The following is a 27,594-nucleotide window of genomic DNA, read 5'->3' as shown; positions in this document are numbered from 1 at the left end:
CAAACTCTTTACGATCTTTGTTCAAGATGCCAATGACCGGAACCGCCTGGGGACTATCTGGCAGTCCCAGGTTAGTCACAGAGCCTATAGAATTCAATGAAACTGACTCTACTTCTAGGCTGAAACCTTTCACTCTAGTTTTCTTGGCTTATGGAGTGTGGCAGTGTCAGAGCTATGTGAGATTCAAGTCTTCAGAAAAGGCCTGGGAGCACATGAGACAGGTGAAGAAGGTAATAAAACTGTAAAGAAGAAGGATCTTCTAGGCCATCTAGAGACGTGTTCTTTTCACAACTTATTTTCCTCTCTTATTTTTGAAGACATGGGCTCTCAAAAATTGCATGGTGAGGGGTGGGCAATGATGGAGAGGAGATTGTATGTGAGGATTATTGTAACTTGAATGGTTCTACGTCAGTAACTGCCTGTGAATACAGACAGAAACAGCTAATGAGTCAGAGAAGTAGATGGATGGATGGATGGATGGACAAGACAGGCAACTGGACATATAAGCAGTAAGTTAGAAACATATAACAGAGGCTTCTATTCTAACATTTTGTGCACTTCTACTATACTTTGATCCTCTAGAAGGCTGGCATTGTTTCTGATTTATTATAAACTCCCTCTTTCACCAGATATAGCATGATATCCAGCCTAGAGTCAGCACTCAAAGAAAGTTTGTTGAAAAAAAAACCAAACACCCAAGAGAGCAAGAGCTAGATAATAATCCTTCACATTTGTATGGTACTTTGTAATATACAAAAAGATTTGCATGCAATATAACACTTAATCCCAAACCTAACCTTTTGAGGTTGGCATTATGATCCTCATTTTATTGATGAGGGACCCTTGGCTCAGTGTGATGAACTGACTTGCCTAGGGTTATGTAGGGAAGCCAAGGGATCAGATAAATAGGCCAGATAGAGGCTGATAACTAGACAGACACAGGCAGACAAGACAGAGGAGGCCAAGATGTGGATAAATGATGGAGACAAATGGAGATGGATGGATAGATGCTGAGAGAGCCTCTAATCTCTTCTCATTCAATCCATCCTCTACGCATGGCTGGAAATAACTTTCCGAAGCACAAATCTGAGCATGCCACTCCACTTAACAAACTTCTGTTACTTCCCTGAAGCCTGAAGGATAATGTTCTACCACAAAAAGCCTTCATGATCTGGCCCTACCCACTTCTCTAGCTTTATGTCTTACCACTTTTCTATAATGTTTTTCACTCCAGTCATAGGACTCTCTTTAATTCCCAAGAAAGTCATGTCATCTTTTTGTTCTGAGAGACATGGTCTCACTCTCTCACCAAGGCTGGAGTGCAATGGAACCATCACAGTTCACTGCAGCCTTGACCTCCTGGACTCAAACAATCCTCCCACCTCAGCCTTCTGAGTAACTTGGACCTATAGGCACATGCCACCATGCCCAGATAATTTTTGTATTTTTTTGTACAGCTAGGGTCTTGCTATGTTGCCCAGGCTGGTCTTGAACTCCTAGCCTCAAGAGATCCTCCCATCTCAGCATCCCAAAGTGCTGGGATTACAGACATGAGCCTCTATGCTTGGCTGCCATTTTTGTTACTTCGTGTTTATTTCATGATCTTCTCCATACCTAAAATTCTCTCCCCACTGCATGTGGAAGTCTGACCAACTCCTATTTAATCCTTTAAGACTCAATATTGGCTTTGCTTCCTTTCAGAAGCCTTTCCTGACCATTCTCCTAGATTTGGTTCATTTTCTGGCCTCCGAGGTCACCCTCTTCTTTATTATAAGAGCCCATAGGATGGGAATAGGAAGAACTCAGACCTTGAAATAAAAGAGAACTGGACTTAAACCCTGTTCCCCCACTTACTAGCTGCATCATTTGGGGCAAGCATTCACCCTCTCAGACTTGGTTTCCTCATCTCTGCAATAAACCTGATAAGATCTGCTCCCAATGTGTTTGGATTAGAGATAATGTAAAAACAATAAAAAATAAAAAGAGCCTAGCGTAGAACATGTGCCTAGTGTTGAAGCTGCTGCTGCTGCTGCTCTAGCCTGACTATGTTGTACCATAATAATCCAATATTGGGTCTGTCTCTCCCATTGGACAGTGAGCTGCCTGAGGATGGAGGCTGTGTCTAACTCTCTGCATCCCCAGTGCTCAGTGCCTAACACACGACTGGGGCTTACTGCATGCCAGTATGAATTATCCCAGCTACCCACACTGGGCTACTGGTTAGGATGCATTTTCAGGCACTAGACAGTAGAGACTACAGTCATGCCACAGAATCATTGCCAGGTTGGTGGTGGGGGGAATGGGGAAGTAGGGCAGTGGGAGCATCCCTAAAGGTAAGAATGAAGAAAGGGATGACTGAAGCCTGTTTTACAATGTAAGATTCAAATAATCTGTATAAATTCTGAAGATAAAAGATAATATTTAAATAAATGTTGTTAAGGGGCTACTTTGTCCCCTCCCCTGAAAACCTCCAGAATTCTTATGTCCTATCTTCCTTGTCATTATGCACGTTTAGATGGAAAGTTCTGATATTTGGTGGCTAAGATATTCTATGTATTTTCTTTCACTTTCCAAGCTTCCTTCCTTTCCCTCTAACTTTTACTTTCCCAGTGGATTCACAGATTCCTTGTAATTTTCCTCCTGCACTCTCTCTCTTCCCACTCTCCCTGTCTCCTGCACCTCAGGAAACCGGCTTCTGATGAATGAGGAGTCTCTCCCTCCTCCTTCCACACACACATAGCCTGGAAGAAGGTGGGCACCAAATACAACTGAACAGCATTCAATGTGGTTGAGGACAAAAAACCTTCAAAATACAGAAGGGCAGGGGCTGGCAGCTGGGTCCTGAGCCCGTAATATTTATTCTCCTCCCTGACTGCCAGGGCAGGGCCTTCTGGGGTCATTAACACCCACTACAGGCTGGGCCAGAGCCTTCATTGAGATTCTGCTCACAGCTAAACCATTTCCGAGCCTGCCCAGCTCTGTCAGCTGCCCTGATACCTGTTTGTGAAAAATGGATAGGCCGCCCAGCCCTCTGGCAGCCTGACAAATGGCTTAGAAGCAGGCTTGAGGGTTCCTGGCAGAGGCCCACACCTCTGGGCTTCAATGAAGGGTGGGAGAGAAGGGTATTTTCCTGTCAGATGGCCTGACTTCCCAGGCAGGAAGTATGGAGAGCAGGAAAGAGTAGGTGGAGGGAGAAAGGCTCTTGGGGGAGGGTCATGGACTGAGCCAATGGTGATCTTGCCCTGAGGGCAGAGAGATGTCAGGACCCAGTACACTTCCTGGGTACAACAGCTGCCTGTAGGACTGCAGGAACAATTACTTTTATTTTTTTCTTCATCCTTAAAATGGGGATAGTAATACCTACTTTGCAGTGGTGAGAACTAACTGAGTTAATACAAATAAAGGACTTTTAAAAATAGTACCTGGCTAGCTGTTAGAACTCAGCAATTCTTATCATGGAATGAGAATGTCGGGCATCTCATTTAATTTTCACATAAGCCAGAGTTTTGGCCATTATCCTCATTTTAAAGATCAAGTTTCAGAGGGGCTACCTCACTTGCCCAAGATCACACAGCTGAGTAACAGAGAGAAAGGATTTAAAATAAATCTACATGACTGCAAAGCATATGCCTTTAACCACCAGGCAACACTATATATAAGCATTTTGTGCGCCTCTTTGGGTCTGTGTGAGACTATCCCTATGGGTTTTAAGGAAATAAGATTTTTAAAGCTCCCTAGTCTGAAACAAACAAACACAAACTCAAGATGAAAATCAATCCATTCATTTTTAAAGTTCAAATCCTGCCACATTCCATAATGAGAAAAGGAACATAAACAGCTGGGCTCAGACACAAGGAACTCTTCTAGCCCTAGGAAGCGGAGGAGAGGGAGGAAGTGGGAGCCGCAGATAATGCAAACCTGAACAGGCAGTACTGAGTAGCAGTCACTGGCTTTTCCAACTGCCAGTGCGGCCAGGGGCCTGCTGCCAGGGGGTGCTCAATACTTTGTGGGAATCAACTGTCTGGTTGGACAGAATAGAACCACATTTATTAATTCATTCCACAAATATTTACTAAGTACCTACCATGTTCCAGACCCTATGCTGGGTGCTGGTATCAAAGAAATTAATAAGCCCAGTTCTTCTGTCACAGGAGTTTACACCCTTGGCGAGGATGCAGGCAGAAATCAAACAACTCCCATTCAGAGTGACTGATTAGTGAGTAGAGTGATATAGAGCACAGGGGTTTGGAGAGTTCAGGGGAAGGAAACCTGGATGGCTGGGGCAGAGAAGGCGTCCTGAAGAAGTGCTGTCTACATGGATGGTTCAGAATCCATTGCAGTTCTAGAGATGAAGGTCGAGAAAGGCAGGGGTGCTTCTTTCTACAGTGGCTTAGAGCCAAGTCCTGGACATTGTCTCAGTACAAAGATGAAAGTTAAACAAATGACTTGAAATCCTACAGCCCAGAAACAATGACCATTAACAACATCTTGCACCTACAGACAGATTTTAATATAGCTGGTTGGCACAATAGATGGCTAAATAAAAGTGCTTTTAAGAAACAGAAATACACTATAAATATTTGTATTAAAAAAGGTGTTGAATTCAGTTTTTCTTAAGTTTAAAAGAACTTAAATGAATTATATCTTTAAAAAATGTTTTCTCACAAGAGACATTTTTTTCCCTAGAAGATATTTCTAGGGTTAAAAACAAAATGAGGTCCAGGTGCGATGGCTCACGCCTGTAATCCCAGCACTTTGGGCGGCCGAGGTGGGCAGATCACCTGAGGTCAGGAGTTCAAGACCAGCCTGCCCAACATGGCGAAAGCTTGTCTCTACCAAAATACAGAAATTAACCGGGCATGGTGGTGGGCACCTGTAGTCCCACCTACTAGGGAGGCTGAGGCAGAAGAATCGCTTGAACCCAGGAGGTGGAGGTTGCAGTGAGCTGAGATCACGCCACTGGACTCCAGTCTGGGCAAGAGAGTAAGACTCCGTCTCAAAACAAAACAAAACAAAACAAACAAACAAAAAAAAGTGAGATTATGAGACACTTTAAGAGACTGAAGTCATTGAATGTGTGTTTTTTAAAACTATGAGTTATACCTGATGTAAATGACGAGTTGATGGGTGCTGACGAGTTGATGGGTGCAGCATACCAACATGGCACAAGTATACATATGTAACAAACCTGCACATTATGCACATGTACCCTAGAACTTAAAGTATAAAAAAAAAACAAAAACAAAAAACTATAGTTTGAATTTTTGAAGAAAAATGAAGACATGAGAGAGGTTAAATAACTTACCTAAGATCGCATAGCTAGTCTGTGGTGCAACTGGAATTTGAACTTAGACACATATAATTTTTTAGAATATTAATTTGCCTCCCTAAGGAGGGAAACTTTCTAATTTTAAACAATCAGAAACTGGGGTCCAAAGAGGGCAAGTGATTTCCCTAAACTCACATTCTGATTCAGCAATAAAGTAATTTTGGTTGATTAGATCATTGTTCCTAACTATTCTTCCCTCCCTGTAATAAGAAATCTCCTATTGTCATTTTTGTTTGAGTAAGAATCTAAGAGGAGTATAAATACCCCCATCTCACTGACTTTGGCCTTGGCTTCAGGACATGCTTTGGTCAATGGAATGTGAGCAGTCATGATATTTGCCATCTCTGTGTGGAAACTTTCAATGAGATTATGTTCCTGTTCTCTGCCATAAAACAGCAGGTCCCAGATAGGGGTGACACCTTTAGCCTGGGCCCTAGAAGAGGGAAAGGTAGAGCTGAGCAGAGCCAGCAGAGCTGTGGCTGGCTCACTTACAGCCCGCATAGAGCATAGACATGAAATAAACGTTTGCTGCGGTAACCTGCCACGATATTGGGGTTGTATTCACAGCAAAAGCTAACCACGATAACACAGCACAGTTTCTTGCAGAAATGTATTCTTCATTTTTCCCATTCTCAAGGTTGCCTCCAGTTGTGCCATAGTTATGAGTTCAGGCCATCAGATAAACGGCTGTGTTAGTGGGCATTTTAATTTTAACTACTAAATACATGAGAAATAATTAGAGAAAGAGTTGGAAAGCATAAGGCACAAGAGGAAAAATCAGGTGTCAAAGGTTTAGATTTCCAAGGTCACCCTCTGATGAAAAGAAAACTGGTGGAAACCCGCTTTGTTGACAGAGAGACAAGGGTGAGTCAAAGAATTGACGTTTCTTTCTTATTCTTCTGCTGCATGCAGAACTGTTGGCATCAACTAAAATACACATTCACCCAGAAGCACCTTGTTCAGAAATGGAAGATGCTAAGGAAAAAAAAGGTAATAAATGCCAAATGAATCTCTGCCACCAAATCACCAATGACCTTGGGGAAGTAATTTTCCTTCTAGCAAAAGTTTTCTCTTTTGTAAAATGAAGAGGCTGAACAAGAATCTCTCACTCTCCTTCTGGCTCCACCGTTCTATGATCTGATTGTGTCTAACTCATTAATCCTAACTAGCTTGAATAGGACCCAGTAGCATTGAGGCTGATCACAGGAATCCATCAAAGTGTAGCCCAAAGAAGGTGATCTTGAGAATCAAATGAGGATAATCTAGAGAAGGTGTCTGCACACTGTAAAGGGCTCTCGTGTTGCTTTTCCACTGAAAAGACATGGGCAAATATGCCCCTTATTCCCCAATTTGCATTACTCTTGCAGCCTTCCCCTTCACTTTTAACATCCAGCGATCTTTTAGGTTGTTCTATCTACCTCACCTTCTCAACCCAGCAAAACTACATTCTCCTCTCAGCAAAAGAGAATAATAACTCTAAAACAAAGAAATATGTGATTACAAGAGACATACATTAAATTGCAGGGGGAGGGTAAAGAAGGAGAGAAGAAATCAACACTTCAGAGTTCAACAGATCTAGGTTGGATTCCCCATGTCTCTTATTGTTCATATATAAAATGGGGATGATATGGTTATTCTTAGAAAATAAATGATATACAAAAGGTATAAGCCTATAGTATGTGCTCATTTACAGCTGTGATGGTGACAGAAGGCTTTCTGGAAGCAATGGCACGAACATCTGAAGGTCATATTGAATTCTGAGGGCTAGAGAATAAGAGGGGAGGGGTAACAGTCCAATCAGAGGGGAGTGTGTAGGGGTGCAAGTGCAGGGATGGGAACGAATGCAACAGGAGTGGCAATATGAATGTGGGTGGGCCAGAGGCTCTTTTAGGAAAAGAGGAGCAGGCATATAGGGATAAAATAAAGGTTTTAAGCAAAGGAGTGTAGAGAGATGAGTCTGAACCTTTGAATACCATACTGGGAAGTCTCATCCCTGTAGGGACTGGGAAGCCCTGAAAGCCTTTAGGCAATTATGCTTTAAAAAGTTGTGACTGTGCCGGTGCATCTTGGGAAGGAAGCTGCATCTTACCAAGATGTGGGGAGGGAAAGGAGATAGCCTCCTCCCCATAGGAGAGTTGTTGCTGCACCTGCCTGAGATAGAAATCTGAGCTACAGGTGAAACATCAGATTGAATCTTGAATTAAAACAGATGTGATCTCAGTATAAAAAGTTTTTCAAAACTTTAAAAGTTCAATTTTTCTTCCTTTTAATCTCTTAAGAGAATCACTGGTTTTAAATCCAAGAGAGTAAAATTCTCAGGTAAGAAGATGAACCCAGAACTCTATTTGCTGACCAGATCTGAGTAAGATTGCTTTTCCTGTTTGCATTTATTTCAACAATCTTAAATCTTACATCCTCAGTAGTTCTACCCTGGACCCAAAAGTTTGCTTCTGCCATCGGTTACACCCTTGCTACTCAGAATGGGGTATTAGTTTGTTTGTGCTGCTATGACAAAATACCTGAGGCTGGGTGATTTATAAATAATATAAATTTATTTCTCACAGTTCTTGAGGTGGGAAGTCCAAGATCAAAGCACCAGCAGGTTCAGTGTCTGGTGAGGATCTGGCATTTGCTTCCATGATGGGGCCTTGAAAGGTGTGTTCTCATATGGTGGAAGAAATGAAAGGTGAAAGGGCAAAATGTTCTAACTAGTTCTCTTAATCCTTTTTATAAGGCACTGACCCCATCCATGAGGGAGGGGCCTTCATGATCTGATCACCTCCTAAAGGGTCCACCTCTCAATACAATTGCATTGGGGATTCAGTTTCAGCGTATGGATTTTGGAGGGGCACATACGTTCAAATCATAGCAAGGTCCTTGAACTGACAATATCAGCTTGCCCTGGCAACTTGTCAGAAATGCAGATTCTCAGAACCTCACTCCACACCTACTGATCAGAACTTGAATTTTAATAAGATACCCAAGTATTTCCTGTGCATTAAAATTTGAGAAGCACCAGTTTACACCATGCCCTCAGATCCCAGGAGGCCTCTACAACCAGAGAAGTTCAGAGTTCATATAACCTCTTCCTTGAACAAATGAGAAACTGAGATCCAGAGTGAGAAAAGAACTGGGTTTTCTAAGGTCATACAACTAGTAAGCATAATTGGTACAGAATAGTTCGTAACAGTCAAGTACAGTTCTCTATAGCTAGCCGGAGATGAAGCACACTGCACTGCAAGCCACCCTGATTTTGGAGTCAACTCTGTGTATAAGGTTTACAACCCAAGTGGGCCAAATTACTTCATCCCCGAGCCTCATATTCCTCTTTTGAAAAAATGGGATAAATAAGACTACCTTGATACAGGTGTGAGCATTAAGTGAGATAATGTGTGTGAAATCCTTACCATGGTCTGGGTGCTCAGTCCCTAGTAATTACTGTCTAATTACCAGAGATGGGAGTGGAACCCAAAGCTTCAGAATCCTACTTAGTGTCTTTTCTCCTTCACAAAAGTCATAACCAAAATTCTACTACAGGGCACAGTTTCCAACTTTAAAGGAGGCCTTTGCCTCTGCAGGGTAAACAGCTCCTCTACATGCTCCCTGGGGTCCTTGCTTCTTTCCTCTTGTGGCACTTACACACACCAATGACTGGTTTCTTTTCTGCCTTTCCCACTAGAGTGAGCGTTGCTTCAGAGCAGGGACCATTTCTTGTCTCTCTCTATCCCCAGAACACATCATAGTAGATGTGTTGGCAGATGGAAGGAGTGAGGGATGGGGAGAGAGAAGAAAGAAAGGAAGGAAGGAGGGAGAAACGGAGAGAGGGGGGAGCTGAGAAGATGCTAAGTGTTAGAAAGCAACCATTTTATAGCATGATGGATTCATTCAAAGAAATAGCTTGACAGAACAGAATTCATCTTTTTTATGACTGTGACAACACTAATACATTTATTTCCCTTCTGAAATTAACTTTCTGATATTAAAAAAGGTCAAAATGAACTGCAGCCAAATGAGACATTTTGTCATTTTTAACAAATTATACCAAAGCAGACTGTCAGATTAAAGGGGTCACCATTTTGAGGTCTAAACACTGGTGCTGATTGCATAATCAGAGCTAATGCTTGTCAGTCTACCCTTTTCCTGCCCACAAACCTCTAACAGTTGCCTTTGGCCAAAAGGATGAAACTCAAATCTCTCAGTCTGGTATTCTGAGGTCCTTTAGAATCTGACCACTTTTCTTTTTTTAATCCATTCCTTCCCCAAGGGACTCTCTAAACTATGCAGACCCACCTCCTTCCTGGTATTCTCTTCCTACACACTTCTGTTCATGTGATGGCTCTTGTTTTAACTGCATCCCTCCTACCATATGCCCGTGGGGATTCTCTCTATCTTTTTTCTATCCTACCATCCAACCCATGGGCTGGTCCTTATTTCTCAGAATTTGACTTACTGTGGCCTTCAGTCTGCCACTTCTGCCTTGGGGTGGCCCTTGGGCCAACCATGACCATGGCTTGGACCCTTGAATACCCTTTGCTTCTCTTACACCTTGCTCTGCTCTACCCTTCATTCCCTCAGAGACATTTGGGAAAGGTATGGTGGTCTGAGAGGGGACCCGTGTCCAGGTGCTTTGTTAGAAAGGTAAAGGAGGGAAAAGCAAGAGAGATGAGGCTCTACCTTGCCACTCCTGCTCCTCTCTTCCTCTGACTTATCAGTGGGTATGCTCAGCCCTGGGCCACCTAGAGTCAGAAGAACTGAGATTCAATCCTGACTCTGTCTCTTGGGAAAGTTACTTAATATTTTTAGGTCTTAGTTTCTCCATCTGTAAAACAAAACGATAGGCCAGCCATGGTTGCTCACACCTGTAATCCCAGCACTTTGGGAGGCTGAGACAGAAGGATCACTTGAGCTTAGGAGTTCGAGACCAGCCCGGGCAAGATAGTGGGACCCTGTCTCTTAAAACAAAACAAAACAAAACAATAATCCCTGTCTCACAATGTTGCAATAAGGGTCAAGTGAATGCTTGAATGTGAATATGCTCTGAAAACTATACATCTCTGTGACAAATTAGTGAAAATAGTTATGACAAGACCCATGTGCTAGTGATTCATCCCCAGGGTCTGGAGTGCATGTGCTCCAAGTTCGGTGGAAATCCTGGGTACCTGAGTTTGAGTCTTAGCTCTACAGTAGTACAGTCCCACTGTGTGACCTGGAGCAAGCCATTGCCCTGCCCTGGGCTGAAGTGTTCTCTCTATATGAAGGGTTAGTTTGGAGCACCTCTTTAGTTCACCCAGCTCTGAAGTTTTCTGGCTCCACATAGGGAAAAGTGATCTCTGAGACCCTAGAAGGCCAGAATTACATTATTAATTCAAGGTCGAAAGTAGCCAAGTTGGGGATGTGTACATCCCAGGCTATGGCAACAACCTGTGGATGAACAGGAGACATCCTAAGGTCAAAACCTCTTGCCTGTGTTAGTATTAGCCAGTCCCATTTAAGATCCCAGATCCTAATTTACCTAGCATGCTCAATCTTTGGAGTTCATTCTGGACTTTTCAAACCAATGTTTCTTACAGTGGTGGGGGGAAGAGTGGGGGTATCCAAGGTAATGGAATAGATCTATTTATGATATCATTTTAACCAAAAGATAATGGGGGTAATTCTGAATTTTTGTGCTTAAAAGGTGTCATCATACCAAGAAAAAAAAAGGGGGAAATCAATAGAATTTCTTCTTTCTAGGTTGGGTGCTTTTATGCATTTTAAAGCTAAAACAAGAGACTCTGAGAAACGAGGGGCCTCTGGCTGCTGCTGGGCCCCTGGGGAGCACGCCCACCCTGAGCTGCACTAGGGTCGTGGGCCTTAGTATCAGGCAGATCTGGCTTCCACTTCACGTCCTTTGACTACCAGTTGTGTGACCCTGCAGGTTTCAACTGCTTTTCATTTGTTCTGCCATTCATCTGGCATTTTACTCGTGTATTAGGCTCTATGCTCTGTGCAAGAGAGTGCAGAGGTGACGGAAATAAGAGTTTCATCCCTCAAGAAGTTCACATTAGAGGAGAGAAAACAAGCACATAAACAGATCAGTGTGGTGTGGAGTGATAAATGTGTGCAGCAGGAGAGATTATGGTTGGGGAGGGGCATTCACACCGAGCCTTAGTTTTCTCACCTGAGAAATGGGGATAAAAACGCTCATTTCAAAAGGCTGTTAAACGGACTAGATGAAACAGTGCCTGGCACTTAATGGATGCTTAACAAATAGCAGCATCTTCCCCTTTTCCCCCCGCAGGGTCCTGAAGCCCTGCTTTCATTCACCCCACCCATGCCAGGAGGCCGAGTCACACAGCAAAGATGTCTAATAAAGAACCGCCTTAGCAGTTGGAGGGTTTTTCAAGGTTATAGCCTGGAGCTAAACTCTAAGAGGAAAGTTTTCCTCTTGTAACTGGGAGCCTGAGTAAGTCAACCCTCCCGACTGCTGAGTCTGCATAGGTGGTGCCAGGAGTTTAAAGCAAAGCTTTGGCCTTGAAGTGCCCTCTAGGATCAGCCGGTGAGGGCTGCTGTGTAGAGTGGCTCTAGCTGCCAATCAGCATACAAACTCCGCCTCCAGCCTCTGTGAGAGAAGCCTCGCCCCAAGCCTCTCCTGGTGTCTGGAATCGCCCCGGGAGGCTCTAGAGTATCGCATTTACTGATAATTCATTCTAGAAGCATTCTGGCTGTCGTCAGCCCTTAGGGATTATGGTAAGTTGCCCCCAACACACAAATGCACACATACCCAAACCCTCGGAATGAAGGAAATCGGCTTGCCCTCTGAAGGTTAAACCGTAAAATCCACTCGGAATGAATTGAAACCGACAAATGCAGGAAACCCTATGAAAGAAAAGCTTCTGGAACTGGGTTGGTTGTAACCCAATTAAAGATATTAGCACAGCTGTAAAAAGACTTTGTCAAAGATAGGGATGGGGAGTGGCCACAGCATTTGAGCTAATGGCTCAAACTTGCTTCTAATCTGTCCTTATTTATTTACATATTTAAACATTTTTTAAGAGACAGGGTCTCTCTCTGTCTCCCAGGCTGGAGTTCAGTGTCATGATCATAGTTCACTGCAGCCTCCAACAATCCCCACTGAGCTCAAGCAATCCTCCTGCCTAAGCCTCCCTAGTATCTAGGATTACAGGTGCGCACCATCATGCTTGGCTAATTTTTAATTTTTTTGTAGAGACGGGGGCAGTCTCTGTGTTCCCCAGGCTGGTCTTGAACTCCTGGCCTCAAGCAAATCTCCCAAAGTGCTGGGATTATAGGCAAGAGCCACCATGCCTGACCCAGTCTGTCTTTTAAACCCTACTTGCATTGCTATTTCAATAATTGGAGCTATAGCTGTTTTTAAAATGCTAAAGTTTAAAGATGGTGATAATTGGTGATAATGAAATACTATTCAGAAGATCTCTTTGTGAAATTAACATTGAAATAGTAGCTATTGTATATTACTAGGTTTGAGCTGATAATAAATGCTAACATTTATTGGTTGCTTACAATTTACCAGCCTTAAAAAAGACCACACTATATAAGTGCTTAGTGGATTTGTGTGTGTGTGTGTGTGTGTGTGTGTGTGTGTGTGTGTGTGTGTGGTGTCTTTTTTAATCCTCACAACACTTCTCTAAGAGATGGTATTACCCCCATTTTGCAGACAGAGCTATGGAGGCTCAGAAAGGTGGGGTGGCAGGTAGAGCCAGAACTGGAGGCTAGAGACAATTTTTTACTTCAGAGTCCTTACTCTTAATCCCTATCAGATTAAAGAGTCTGTCTCAAGTCCTTCTGGCTGACAGGGCAGCGCTGGGAGGCCAAAGACTTAGTTGACTGAGAAGGGTCAAAGTAGGAAATGTGAGGTGTGCTCTAGGGAAGGGATAGGGAGATTCCCTGTTATACTTATAAAGAGGGTGAAGAGTTAGAAACCTTCCTAGGACGTTAGGAGCCTGAATATGGGAAGTCCTCTGGGACAGGAGTTTTGAACAGAGAAGGTAGAGATAAGATGGATGGAAAGAGAGATAGAAGGATGGCTGGTTAGACAGACTGGTGGACAGATGGGTACTGAACCCAGTTTTCTTCTATCATATGGGTTGGGCTGGATTCGTGAGGCTTTTATCCTATGGGCTGACCTAGAACCAGGCAATGGACTCTGATGAGTTTGGTTCTGTTTTATAAAATAAAGCTCCTCCTCATATGTGGGTGGCTAGGTACCCTCCTCCTTCCCTAATTTTTTTCTAGTTATAAAGTTAACATATACTTGTGGAAAACTGTTGGAAAATATAAAAAAATATATTAAAAAACAACTTTTTTCTAGTTATAAAGTTAACATATACTTGTGGAAAACTGTTGGAAGAGGAAAAAAAATACCCTAGTACCCAGAAATACCACTGCTAACATCTAGTTTACATCCATTCTTTTTGTGTATGTTTTAAACCTAGTTGTTATATATGTCTTAACATATAATACATATGCAACTTTGTCTTCTGCTTTTTTCCACTGAAAATTATAGCATAAGCATTTTAACAATAACATAAACTCTTCATAAACATCCATTATATGAATGTATCATGATTGACTTAATCAGTTTACCACTGTTAGGCATTTAGATTTTCCTGGGTTTTTCACTATTTATAAATAATTATTCTGTGGCCGTTTTTTTCCCCATAAATCCTTATTCACACTTCAGATTTTTTTAATAGGTTTCTAGTACTGCAATTGCTGGCTCAAAGCTTTAAACACAACAATATATTTTAAACCCCAGAAACTCATAGTAAGATTTTTTTCTCTCTCTCTTTTGAATTCTGTGTATTTCTACTCCCTGAAGGATTGTCATCCATGGCTCCCAGGGTCAAGTCCAAGCTTCCTGGGGTCCCACAGGGCTCTCTATGACTTGTCTCTGCCTGCCACCCAACCTTGCCTCCTGCCCCTTCTCCACATGCTCCCCTTGTCCAGTCCAGCAAACCAAACTCCTTATAATTCCCAAGTATGTTCACCTGCCTAATACCTGTGTCCTCACGTATCTGCTCCCTCTGCCTGTGATGCTTCCCCCAGTCTTTGTCTAAAAAAATCCTACTCTTCCTTCAAAGCTCATCTGAGAGGTTACCTCTTCTGGAAAGCCTTGACTGACCCCTAAGTCCAGTTCACCTGACCCTACTTTACCCACATGGTAGCTGGAGCCGTTGTCTATCATTAACATGTGCTACCCTGTGCTTCAATCATTGGTCGACTTGGTCTGGAGCTCCAGACCAGAAGTTCGCAAACTTTCTATGCTCAAGGAATCTTTCATTCAAATACACTTTTTTTTTTTTTTTTTCAGATGGAGTCTCGCTCTGTCACCCAGGCTAGAGTGTAGTGGCATGATCGCGGCTCACTGCAACCTCCGCCTCCCGGGTTCAAGGGATTCTCATGCCTCAGCCTCCCGAGTAGCTGTGACTACAGGCACCTGCCACCTTACCCAACTAATTTTTGTATTTTTAGCAGAGATGTGGTTTCGCCATGTTGGCCAGGCTGGTCTCAAACTCCTGACCTCTGGTGATCCACCTGCCTTGGCCTCCCAAAGTGCTGGGATTACAGGTGTGAGCCACTGCGCCCAGCCTCAAATACACTTCTTATACTAATAATAGTTAAGTTTTTTTGAGAATTATGTGCCTGGCATAATGCCTTAAGTAAGTCACAGGCATCATCTTATTTAATCTTCACAACAAGTCTTTACAAACAAGGACACTGAAGCTCAGAAAGGTTAAGGAACCTGCCCAAGGTATCAAAGTTATTGAGTCAACATTGACTTGAGATTTAAACCTGGGCCTGAGCCTGAGCTCTTAACCACAGACTTATCCTGCTTTGTGTAAAATGGAGAGAAGCCCCTTCAGACCCCTTGCAACTTTTCTAAGAACAGTTTGAAAACCACTGCTGTAATCTAGATCATCAGCTCCTTGAGGGAAGGGAATGTTACTTGCCATTGTGTTCTAGCATACAGTGCTTGCACTCAGGAAATCTTTAATGGGTAAATGAATGACTTTTTCCTTTTGAAGATTACTGTACAGGGAAGATTATGTATACACTTTAGTAGCCTTCAAGTGAAAGCAAGCCTGGAAAGACTTGCTGAGTGGTAGAGCATCAAGGCTCATTGGCCAGAAGGCTGGGCCATACCCAAGCTGATAAGACTTCCCACAGCCAGACACTTGGGACCGGTATAGGAGTTGGGAGATGGGCATTAGGACTTAAAGAAAATAGGGACAATTTCCTGATAGAAGGTTAAACACTTCAGTTCTTGCTGGAAGGAGTGATTAGCCTGGTCCTTTTCTTATCAGAATTCAGCTCTTTCCACCACAGTAAATAATGGACTAATTAGGCATCTGGCTTACTTGATTTCCCATGGCTAAGGCCGATTTCTGAAGTGCAATATGCTATTTGATGTACTAGAGTGAATTCATCGTGGGCTCGAGAGCCTCTCAACAGCAACAAGCAAAAATAACTCTTGGAGAATTTCCACATATGCTGAACACAAAACACCCTAAAATGTAACCTGTACTCTGCAGCCTGCTCAGCTGAGTCCCTAATGGGGTAGCAGGCTATATGTAGATCGCAACCTGCTCAGACGGGGGCATGGAAAGGGAGGAGTATATGGGAGGAGTAAGAAATGGATGGGGTGGGTTAACTGGAAAAGTTCCTGGAAGAGATGACCTGGGGTAAACCAGAGTGGGGTAACTGACAAGAGGTTATTGCAGGAGTGTCGGACTACCCACAGAGACTCTTTTTTAGCTCATTTGTGGCCTGGGTAATTGAGTGACCGTGGGACATAGAAAATGGAGAAGCAAGTTTGGTCTAATTTTGAAACCAACGTAAATTGAATAGATATCAGCAGCAGAGAGGGAGCAAAGAAGAAAACTTTAGAATCTGTGGGTTTCTGATGGAGATTCTATGTGGGTGGATTCTAATGCTCCAGAATTTCCAAATTTGTGAGCTTGAGAAGAGATTCCATATGTAAGAGCTCTTTGTGACAGAGGATCAGTGGGGGCAAAATATGAAGGAAAGATTAGTTCATGGAAATACAATACAGTGAGAGAGAATTATGGAGGTTTGAAAGTTGCAAGTGCAATGAATTTCTCTGGGATGTTTCAGTGCTGTCTTGCTGAGAAATGATGGGTCAGATAAGGGAGCTACCAAGATTTCCCTAAACACTCACTGAGTGCCTACTAAGTGTTGGACTCTGACAGAAGATGGAGAAACAAGATGAAAAAGAAACAATTTTTATGTTTGAGCAGCTCAAAGAATAAACGAGGCGACAGGAAAATGATCACTAAAACACAGCATGATTTGCACCTTAACCAGGGGGTTTACCCAGCTCTGTGGGATGCCTGTAGGAATCCAAACAACTGCCCTCTAGAGAGACTGCATTTTGATCAGTCAACTGCTCAAGAGGTTCTCACTGAATTACCAATGAGCATCTGGCCCTGGTCAGGGCAGCAGGGAGGTGAAGGTAGGTCCTTTGCACTGGAGGGGTTTGCAGAAGAACAAAGAAATGAGGGTTCATTGTGGAACAAAGTATACAGGGAACCCTTGAAGATGATGGACTTGGAGGTGGGTTCTAAAGAGTAAGGAGGATTTTGAGAGTGTCACTTGGCTTGGAACATTTTTTTCTGCACTTTACTCAGCGAATTTGTATTTTCACAAGTCTTTTCAGATGTTAATTCCAGGTGTGTGTGTGTGTGTGTGTGTGTGAGCATGTGACAGTATCTTGCTCTATTGCCCAGGCTGGAGTGCAATGGTGCGATTATAGCTCATTATAGCCAAGAACTCGTGAGCTCAAGGGATCCTCCTGCTGCTGCCTCATAAGTAGCTAAGACTTAAAGGCCTGTACCACCATACCCAACTAATTCATTTTTTCTTTCTCCTTCCTTCCTTCCTTCCTTCCTTCCTTCCTTCCTTCCTTCCTTCCTTCCTTCCTTCCTTCCTTCCCTCCTTCTTTCCTTCCTCTTTCTCTCTCACTCTCTCTTTCTTTCTTTCTCTTTCTCTCTTTCCCTCTCTGTCTCTCTTTCTTTCTTTTTTATTGTCTACAGATGGGGTCTCACTTTGTTGCCCAGGCTGGTCTCAAACTCCTGGCCTTAAGTGATCCTCCCACCTTGGCCTCTCAAAATGCTGGAATTACAGTCATGCATTTCCGGGTTTTAATAAGTGATTTTCTTCTTTCCTGCCTGCCTTTTCTCCCTCTCTCCCGGGACACATTCATTGAGGGCCTGTCCCCTGTGCTGGGTGTTGGGGATATAAAAATGACTAATGCTAAGGCTAAGACCTTAATAGAGTTACAGTGTACAGTGGAGTATGGGAGCTGGGCTGGGGGACAGTGAGGTAAGTGCTGCAATAGCCAGGTGTGTAAAGTCTATTCTCATATACCTGCTACTAAAGGTTATATATATGCATATTATCTATTCTTAACAGAAATTCCAGAAGACGGGCATTGCCATTCTCAATTTACAAATAGGGGAACTGAGGTATAAAGAGTTTAATGGGCTGGACTCAAAAAGAACCTTCTAGAAACTACATTTGAAGTAATATATATCTAGTTAGTAGTTGAGAGGTATCCGGAGTGTTTTGGGATGAAAAGGTGTTACAAAAATTGAAGGAGACAACCTGCTGGACAGGAATATTACTCAGAAGCATGAAATCCATCTCTACCCTGCTTTCTGCTGGAGTCAAAGTGAAAATCTAGACTTAGAAAAACCATGTCTTTTATCACAGGTGGGAGAAGTTGCCCTTCAGAAAAGTAATGACTTCTCTTAAAATTCCTTAAAGTTTCATAAACCATCTCAAACTGTTGTAGGGAAAACCGTAAAAATTTCATGAATCCAAAGCACCCTGTGTTCTCAGAGCCCCCTGTACAATATCACATTTACTTCAAGTCTTTATTTCCATATTGAACCTTTCACCTCAGTGGCTATTTACTGATTTCCTGGGGCATGTGGGTAGGAGTGGAAAACTATTTGAGCAGACCTAAGTGTGCAATCCATGGTGCTGGTGTGGGTGCTTTAATCTATCCCTCATGGCACCTCCAGCAGCTGGCTGCTGTCTGAACATTTCAACAGGACATTCCTCTCCATGGCAAGAATCCTTCCTCACCTTTATAAAACACTTTACATTCACATATTTTGGATCTTGCTCTACAACTGGTGAGGTAGGCAGGTCAGAGATTTTTCTTCTCTTTTAGCAGATGGGCACACTGAGGCTTTGGAAACTAATGTTTATGGAGTATCTGCTTTGTACTAAGCACCTTCATTAAGCATCCAATCAGTCTATCCTTGGTAGCAGCCAAGACTTTTGTGCCTTGTGGAAGTTCTGCCCATCAGTGGATCAAGAGCTATACTCAACAGACATCTCTACAATGGCACAGAAAGCTGGAGACAGAGGGGCTCTTTGGAGACCAATCTTCAACCTCTACAAGGTATAGACAAGGTGGAAAGTAAAGTCCCAGAGAGGCTAAGAGACTCACCTATGAGCACCAAGAAAATGAGTGGTTCAGCCACCCTGGCGGAGGACTTCGTATCCCAGCCCCATTTACTGCCACACAGTTTCAGCTGCTCCCTGCAGGGAACCTCTGGGATAATCAAGTCAGGAGACATGGGGATGGAACAAAGGTTTGGGGACCCACAGCCTAGTTCCCAGAGTTGCTAAGGCCTCAGTGACATAGTCTGCAAGTGCCCTAGGGATGTGATTTTTAACAGGGCTGGTTCTATCTTTTCCTAGGGAGTGATAAACATCCTACCATAGGGGGTAAAGAATTACCTCACCCAGAATGCCATGGCTATGGTCTCCTGTCCTCCTAGTTTATTTCTGAGTGTGTACGTGGGGTGTATGAGGGGTACCCTTTACCTCTCACCCTCCACAAAGTGGGTTTACTCTTTCCACAAAAAGCATCTCCTCCAGGCCCATGGACTCGAAAGCCTGTCAGGTACGGACACTCGTGTCCCTTGGTTCCTAGTGAGGAGCTGCCATCTGAGGGCCTTCTAGCCTGGCCACCCAGTGGGACCTCTGCTTCCCCTGAGAACAGACCTCGGTTTAATTGAATGGTGAAACTGTGCTGTGTGTTTTTGTATGTCTCCTTGGTGTAATTATGTAGAACTGCATACTTGTTTATGTGCCTGTTTTTATTTACCATGTTTATGTTTTTATGTATACGTATTTTCTGTTTGATTTGTGAATGTATGTGTTTTCTGCATATGGCTATGTTGCGTGCGTGTGTGTGTGTGTATCTGTGTGTGTATTTTGTGGGTTGGTGTGAATGAGTGCTGGTTCTGTGTGTGTTATTTGACCATGTCACCAGCTGCTCTGTTTGTCAAGTAAATGTGTTATAATTTATTTATTTATTTGACAGAAAGAGAGCAGCTTATCTTAAGGACTGCAGGAGGCAAGAAAAGAAAAGAAAAGGAAAAAAAGCCAGCCCCGTGTTGCTCTATTTTAAAAACTGCTCTGCGTTGTTATGGCAGCTAATTTTCCTTAAATGATTTAAGGAAACGGATCTGTCTAAAAGAGCTGCAGCCAAGTTGTTATAGCAACACAGGCAGCAGCTGAGGAGGGCCTTTCTCCTTTAGTAAACGGGGGAAAATCACCTCGGAGTGTAGGAACCTCTCAAAATAGCAACTTTGGGTTCTGAGGGACTCAGGAGGTAAAGGAAAGGGCTGGTGGAAACCCATTCACCGCCCCAGACAGACCCTGGGGGGTTCTTCTTAGCAACAGCCTTTTCACTTGACTTGGGATCTCATCATTCTTCACCTGGACTATGGCAATAAGCATCTACCTGGTCTCCCTTCTTCCCACATAGTCTCACCTCCTTTGACCCAGTCTCCACACTGCAGCCTTAGTAATTTTCTAAAGCATGCATTGTTTATTCATCTGTGAATTCATCATTCAGCAGAATATTCTCTACAGTGCCGGGTTCTGTGCTAGGTCCTGGGAGTACAGAAAGGTACTGAATGAAATGAATAGGGCATGTTTTTGAACAGTATGCCAGGGAACACTAGCCTTTATTCTAGAAGTAATGCAGGACCACTGAAAGAATTTAAAGCAGGGAAGACAGACCCAGGTGGATTTAAATTTTAGAATGACTCCAAGATTTCTAGATTGAAGAATCGAGTGGCTGGAAATGTTTTTCATTGATCTCTCTTTCCCTTGCTCCAGCGTCTTTGAGGACTCTTCACTGACTACTCTGATTTTCAAGACAGAGAGAGGATGTATGCTGGAATATTCCTAACAAGTGGCACTTTGTTTCATTGCTTTGATTTTTTTTTAGTCTTGGTATTTAATTCAATTAAAAATCAATTTAAAAGAGGGCCTGAGACCTTGATTTTAGTAAGAAGAGAGCATTGGGCCATAGGAAGAAGCCAAATGCCTTGGGGCAGTGTTCAAACCCATCCATGGGCTTCCTCAGCCTGCACCTCACATGCCCTCTCACAGCTACCTGTTATAAATCCTGCACACCAAGCCCAGAAGCTGAGGTCTTCCACCCCCGTTCCATTGCTCAGCTTTTCCTGGAATGCCCTCTCCCCTTTCCCTATAACTTCCCTTCTCTCCAAAGCTCAGCCACCTGATGAAGTATTACCAATCTCCAAAGGGCCAGTACAAATGCAGATTTCTCAAAAAAGCTTCCTTGGATCACCCACCCCCCACCCCACATGGATTAATCTCTTTCAGCCCCATGTTTCCAAAGCACTGTGTTTACTTAATTATAGCACACCTTCCTGACTGCCTGGAATTAAAATTTCATAAGGGTCTGGCCTTCTCATCAGATTGTAAGCTTCTCCTGACCTGGGACTCTGCCCTATTAATCTCTGTAACCTCAGAGATAGCTCAAGAGCCTTGCAAATGGGAACATTGAAAAATGTGTGCTGCAGTCAATTAACTGAGGATTTTAAAGCAAATATTACTTTGTTATTTAGCTTCATCAAACACTGGGTGCCCTGACAAGTACATAGTTAGATGCTAGTGGAGTTGCAGATGGATGGTTCTAGGAAGCCCATTCACATATGGGCTTAGCTTTCTAAAATCATTAACTGGATATAGCTGTGAGAGGAGGGCACTGTCTGTGGCCTTGTGGGTGAGTGACTCTGGTTGTGTGGCTGATTGTGTGATGTGAAGTCACTGTCATACTGTGTGGTGTGTGTGCTAGGAGAAAGCCAAACTCCCGTGGATAGGGGGTAAGCTCTCACCTGAAAGGTAATATCATTTCCGGTGCTAATTAGATCTCAGATCTAAAATCAGAATTGGAAGGAGAGGCCTGGATTACAGCAGAGTTAGAACTGGCTCCCTGGTCTTTACCACCACTAAAGATATCAAAATGTCTCAGCACAGCTCCCCAACAAGATATGGTTAGATGGTGAGGACAGGTTAGGGACTGGGAAGACAAGGGATCTGGGATATGAGTGAGCCCTTGATGGCCATAGAGAGCTAATTTCAATTGGGGGGGGCGGGGGGTAAAATGGGGTAGATACTGAGTCCAGGGCTGAAGCAAGTATGTGAAGATGATCAGAATCCTCTCTCATAGGAATGGGAGTGGGTGATGCCATCTCAGGTTCTATCCCTGGGAGTGCTGGACAATCTCAGCAGGTTGCAGGGAAACCTCTGTCACCAGATCAGAGCCTTCATTAAAGGAGGGCACAGTGATGGTGGCAGTGGGATCAGGGGATATTCTGAGGGAGAGAGAAGATTGGGGAGGGGTCTGTGGTTCAATTCTTCCTTTTATCAGGAAAGTCTTCTAAAACCAAGTCACAGAAGCTCTCGGTTCGCTTCATCATTTGCTCAACGTCTGGTGTCCAGTCTCTGCTGGACACCAGAGACCCTGAGATGAGTTAACCAGACCCTTTCCCTGCGGGACAATCAATCACAACTGGCAAACAGGTGCCAGGCCACAGTGTCCACAGGGAGCTATCATGGGAGTGGAGCATGAAACACTTTATATCTCAGGTCCAGGGCAGTCCTCCTGGTTAAACACTTTGTTTTCAAGATCATCATATAATACCCAATGTCCCCAAGAGGGGTAAGATTTTAGTGAGCACAGGGCTAGGAAAGCAGCCTTTGAAGTCAATGTCATCACTAATACAAGGACAGTAGGCTCCTGCTGCCAGGTTAGAAGCACACAGAAGGGCTCATTCCAGAAGCCTTCCAGTGCGGGCCAGACATACCACTTCAGGTCTGCTGTACACTGAGCACCTCTAAAGATGAATGCATCGCTTGGCCCTTACTAACTGTTCCTCCTGGGTTCCCATCTCAGGCAAAGTGCCACACTACTCGGCTACCCAAGTGAAAACCACAGGGATCATGCAAGACTCCTTCCCCTCCCATCAGCCACAGTCACCATGTCCCTTAGGTCTGGCTCCTTATTACTGCTAGACTCCTCTTGTTCCTTTTCAACTCCACAGCAGCAAGCTGTAATGGTCTCACAGTCTCTAGTTTGGCACCATCCAAATCTATTTTTCTAACGGGCACCAGAGGGGTCTCTCTGAAATGCAAACCTAATTTGTCAATTCCCTGCTTAAAGTCCTCAGTGGCTGCCTATTTCCATGAAAATAAAGTCCAGATTGCTCCCTGTGTCGCAACTACCCCTTCTGTCTGCCCCTGGTACCAGCCACACTGAATGACTTCCAGTCTTCTGAGTAAGCCACCCTCTCAGGGCAGGTGCACATGCTGTTTCCTCTGCCTGGAAAGTCCTCCCTGACCTGAGCATCCCTCATGTATCAGCTCAGGTGTTGCCTCCTGGGTTGGGCTCCCACAACCCCTGTGCTTCACTCTATAAATGCATCTAGAATAACTGTCTGTAAATGTCTGTCTCCACCAGGCTGCGAACTCCTCGGCACCCAGCACAGGGCCTGAAGGAATGACAGTTGATGTTGGAGGGTCTCGCTGATTCTCTGCTTGTTGATTCTGTGGGCAGAAGGCAATCTAGACAGGAGGAGTGAGGCTGTGCATTTAGAAACAAGCCCAGACGTTGTCCTGGAAGTTCAGATAGTTCAGGGTTGAGTGACTATGTATGTGATACTGAAGTTCAGGAGCAGAAATACACTTAAAGCTGTTAGGGCAGATGCCTCAGGGCACTGCAGTGTTTGCAACTGGGCACAAAGATGTCTGAAGTCAAATGTGAATTTAAATCAGATCCAGGTAATTGTTGTTGAGGGTCTGCTACACACCAGCACTGTGCTAGGTGTTTTTGCATTATTATTATTATTATTGTTTTTTGAGACGGAGTCTTGATCTGTCACTCAGGCTGCAGTACAGTGGCACGATGTTGCACTGCAACCTCTGTCTCCCAGGTTTAGGCAATTCTCCTGCCTCAGCCCCCCGAAGAGCTGGGATTACAGGCATGTGCCACCCCACCTGGCTAATTTTTTTTTGTGTTTTTAGTAAAGACCAGGTTTTGCCATGTTGGTCAGGCTGGTCTTGAACTCCTGACCTCAGGTGATCCGCCTGCCTCGGCTTCCCAAAGTGCTGGGATTATAGGCGTGAGCCACCGCGTGTGGCCTCACATCATTTTTAACTAGAGAGAGTGTATAATTTATCATCCAAATCAGAACAGTTTTGAGAGTGAAAAGAGGACGTTGTTAAAAGATACTCCAGGACAACAGGTGTAAACCAGAACTGCCCCAGGAAAGCCAAGACTTATGACCATTCTACCTAGAAGTCATACTTTGTGCTTTTGTTCTTGGTAGCCCCTGACACATCTTATAAATATATATTTATCAGTATTTACTTGTTTAAAGTCTATTTCCCCACTGTATTGCAAGAGTTGGGGTTTTTCTTTTTCACTACTAGAACCTCAGTGCACATAGAAAACCCATATATAAATAAATATTTGTGTAAAGAAGAAAGGAAAAAGTGGAGTAAAAGATTGAGTGAGGAAAGAGAGAGTGGGGAAGAGAGGAAGGAACCAAGGGAGCTGGGATCCTCTTCCAGGCCAGCTTGACTCCTATATTAGTGCTCCACGCCCTTGCTTGAGGCATAAATGAGTAGCCTTTCAGTAAGAAAATGGCTTATACAACTAACTCAATGCCCAAGATGTACTTACTAAGATCTAACCAGCTGATGATCAATGTATTCATGACGCAAATCATTTCCTAATATCTCTGTAACTCACTCCGGCTGGATCTGTGTTTTGCAGCATGAACGAGCGCCCAGTTGTTTGTGAGTAAATCAATAATTAATGACAGCAATGGCATGCTGAAGCCTTTTCCTCTGTAGCAACCCTAACCTACTTCCCTTGTGTTCCTCCCCCAGGCTGCCCCCAAACTCCCATTTCTCTCTTTGGGGATTTATCTAAAATACCACTTTGTTCAATGGTTTCCACTCTGTCACTCTTTCTGGTCCAATGTCATTTTTATGTTTTTTTTGGTTTGTTTTTCACTGTGCCTCACCATCCTACCTGGGAATAATTGTTTTGCATCTATAAGCCATATTGCATTTGGCATAATAGGATTTTCTGTGTTCAATCCAATTTAACTCAACATGCAGTTATTGAATATCTATTATCAGCCAGATCAGGAAAAAAAAATGTAGGAGCTTGTTCTCCTTGAGAAGGAAGTATTGCGATTCTATCAGGGAAACTGCAGTCAACACAGAAGCCTGGGAGGGCAGAATTCTGCAGACTACAGATACTTCCTGAGAAAATCAGAAGCAGCTTCTCTCTGCAAGGAAAGCTGATCAGGATGACATTGAGAGGTCAGGGGCAAGTTCGTGTCTGTAAGAACTAGAAGACAGTGGGGTTTCAAAGCTTAGAGAAAGGCAGCAAACCATAATCATTCTATCTCTGCATATGGATTTGGTGAGCACAGTTCACACCTTCTTTTATAGACAAAGAAGGATGAGCTGGGGAAGAAGACAAATATCCTAGAGTTATGGTTATGCAAGCCATGACACAAAAGGTATACTGTGAAAGGACCTAGGAAAGCAAAATTCACATAGGAGGGCCAAGATAACAGTTGAGTTTCATAGCCAAGAAAATTACATTGCACCTCAGGACTGACTTTTTCATTAATCCCTGCTCTAATATATGCATTTGTTTTTAAGCACAAATGCTTAATCTGATCAATACCTGTGTTGCTCTTTAATTCAGGAAAGTTTCACTGGGATCCTCAATGAGGGTAAGCAGAATGGGTTACATTGGTGCATCTCTGAAGTACCCCAACTGTGTGACCTTTGTTGTCTTAGCAATCACCATCTCTCACCTGACAGCAGTCATGGGCCATAAAAATCAGTCACTGAAGTTGGAAGGGACTCAAATGGAATTTCACTAGAATGTCTTCCAACAGTTGAGTCTCCTCTGTGCATCCTTTTGGACTAAAAGTTGAACACTTTTAGTAAAGCAAAGCTCACAGCTCACACACACACACTCCATTCTCAAGCAGCTATAGTCATTAAACAGTTCTATTTCTCTACCTCTTCCCATATCCCCAACCTGAAAAAAGGTCTGTCCCACCCATTCTGCGATAGCTCTTTAGAGACAGAACACTGTAGTTTGCTTCATTTCTCTAAGCTATGAAACTCTGCTGTCTTCTCCTATTTCTTACAAACAAGAACTTGCCCCAGGGAGCAAACTTGGTGTGGACACCCATTGCTCTATCTGCCTATGTCCCCTTCTTTCTTCTGAAATGGTAGGCCCTCTTTTCTGAAAACAGGTACCAACCCACCCTCCAACTCCAACCATGTGGTTCCAGAGAGGCTGCCTTGTCCTTGCATATTCTTTCTCCTGAGCCAGAACTGACTTGCCCAGAAGGGGGCACGTCCTCCCAACTAGGTCAATCACAATCCTTTTGGAACTGGAACTGGAAAATGAGCATAAGTTACTGTAGTGTTGAGAACCTTTGGATGTGACACTCACCAGTCATGTTCCCAATGTGTAGAAGCAGCCAGTTTACAGTCTTCAATTGCGTGACATGCCCTTGGTATTCTTCTAATACATTCTCTACTTTGCTTATACTAATTCAAGTTGTATTTCTTTAGCTTGTAACCAAAGATCCTTGACAAATATAGATACACTCCAATATATTTCCTTTAACCCACCAGGCCTCCACAACTGAATCCACTATTTGTAAGAGGTTGCAGGAAAAGAGATTGGGAGAAAGTCCTTGGGTCTGTTGGACTCAGAGAAGAGCAGGCCTAGTGCCTCCCTGGTTTTAGCTATGTATTCCTAATTTGCAACTTCTAGTGGACTTTCCCAATACAACGCTTCCCTTTCCCAGATCAAGCCATAGATCAGCAGCTGTGGAGGGCATTCAGTTACTTACTGGGTCGTTGTACATCTGGACGATGAGTTGTTTCACTCCATGCAGGGTAGGGTGGACCCATGGAGAGGGATCCAGCCAGTGACGATTCAGATCAAACCCCATCAGAGAACACCTAGGCAGTACCCAAAGTAAGAGTCAATATAGACAGGACAAGCTGAGCTTCTCACTTGTCAAAATATGCTTAGGAGTAGGAGCAGTGATTATGTCACTTACCTAGCATTTATCATTTTCTAGAGACAGTTCTAAGTACTTTATATGAGTTAATCCATTCAGTGCCATCAACAACCCTGTGAGGTCACTACTATTGCAATTCCCACTTTACAGAGGAAGAAACTGAGTCACAGAGAGATTCCAAAGTATTTCTGTGGTGTAGCCTCATGTCAGCATCCATAGACACATGACCCATAGACACATATGCACATCTCCACACTGCAGCTGAGAAAAATGCTCAGGCCAAAACTACTGGTGTTCCCATTATGCCTCTTTGCTCACACCTATAGCTAATCCATTGTCTCCACCTTCAAAATACATCATAACCCAACACCTTTTTACCACTTCCTCTGGTATCACCTTAAGTGTGGGCCAAGGCCCAGAGAATTGTAATCATATTTTACCTGGTCTTCTTGTCTTCTTCTTGTCTCCTCCCACCTCACCTCCCATGACAGTGTACAGCAGAAGACTGGAGATTTCCAGAAATTTTAGACTTGGACTTGGATTCAAGTTCTCCAGTTACATAGGGTTATGTTCTTTCCATTCCTTTGCTGAGCCTGAGAGCCAGTTGCACGTGTGAATTTGAGGAGACCAGGGCATAAGCCTTCTCTTTTCAAATGTCTCTTTCCTCAATGCCCCTGGAGGGACTGGGAGAACCCCATTTCTTATCACTATGCTACTTTTGTCTCAGTGAGAACCAGAGGAGAATAATGTGGAAACTTCCAGGAACATCCTTTTGATCCACATTCAGATTTTCACTAGCGTCTTGCCTAGCCT

General features: G+C 43.6%; 1 protein-coding gene across 21 annotated transcripts in view; it reads right to left on the bottom strand.

Moving 5' to 3' along the window:
* Positions 1–27,594, bottom strand: part of LOC105495012 (BEN domain-containing protein 5) — a 1,475,945-nt gene that overhangs the window by 127,171 nt on the left and 1,321,180 nt on the right. For all 21 annotated transcript variants that reach the window (XM_011764134.3, XM_011764137.3, XM_011764138.3 and 18 more), the window contains one exon: positions 26,608–26,719. In XM_011764134.3, the coding sequence (XP_011762436.2) occupies positions 26,608–26,719 (112 nt within the window). The remainder of the gene's footprint in view (positions 1–26,607; positions 26,720–27,594) is intronic.

This window comes from Macaca nemestrina, chromosome 1, assembly GCF_043159975.1.
Source record: "Macaca nemestrina isolate mMacNem1 chromosome 1, mMacNem.hap1, whole genome shotgun sequence".
NCBI classification, from domain to species: Eukaryota; Metazoa; Chordata; class Mammalia; order Primates; family Cercopithecidae; genus Macaca; species Macaca nemestrina.
This window is presented reverse-complemented; position numbering and strand designations above follow the sequence as displayed.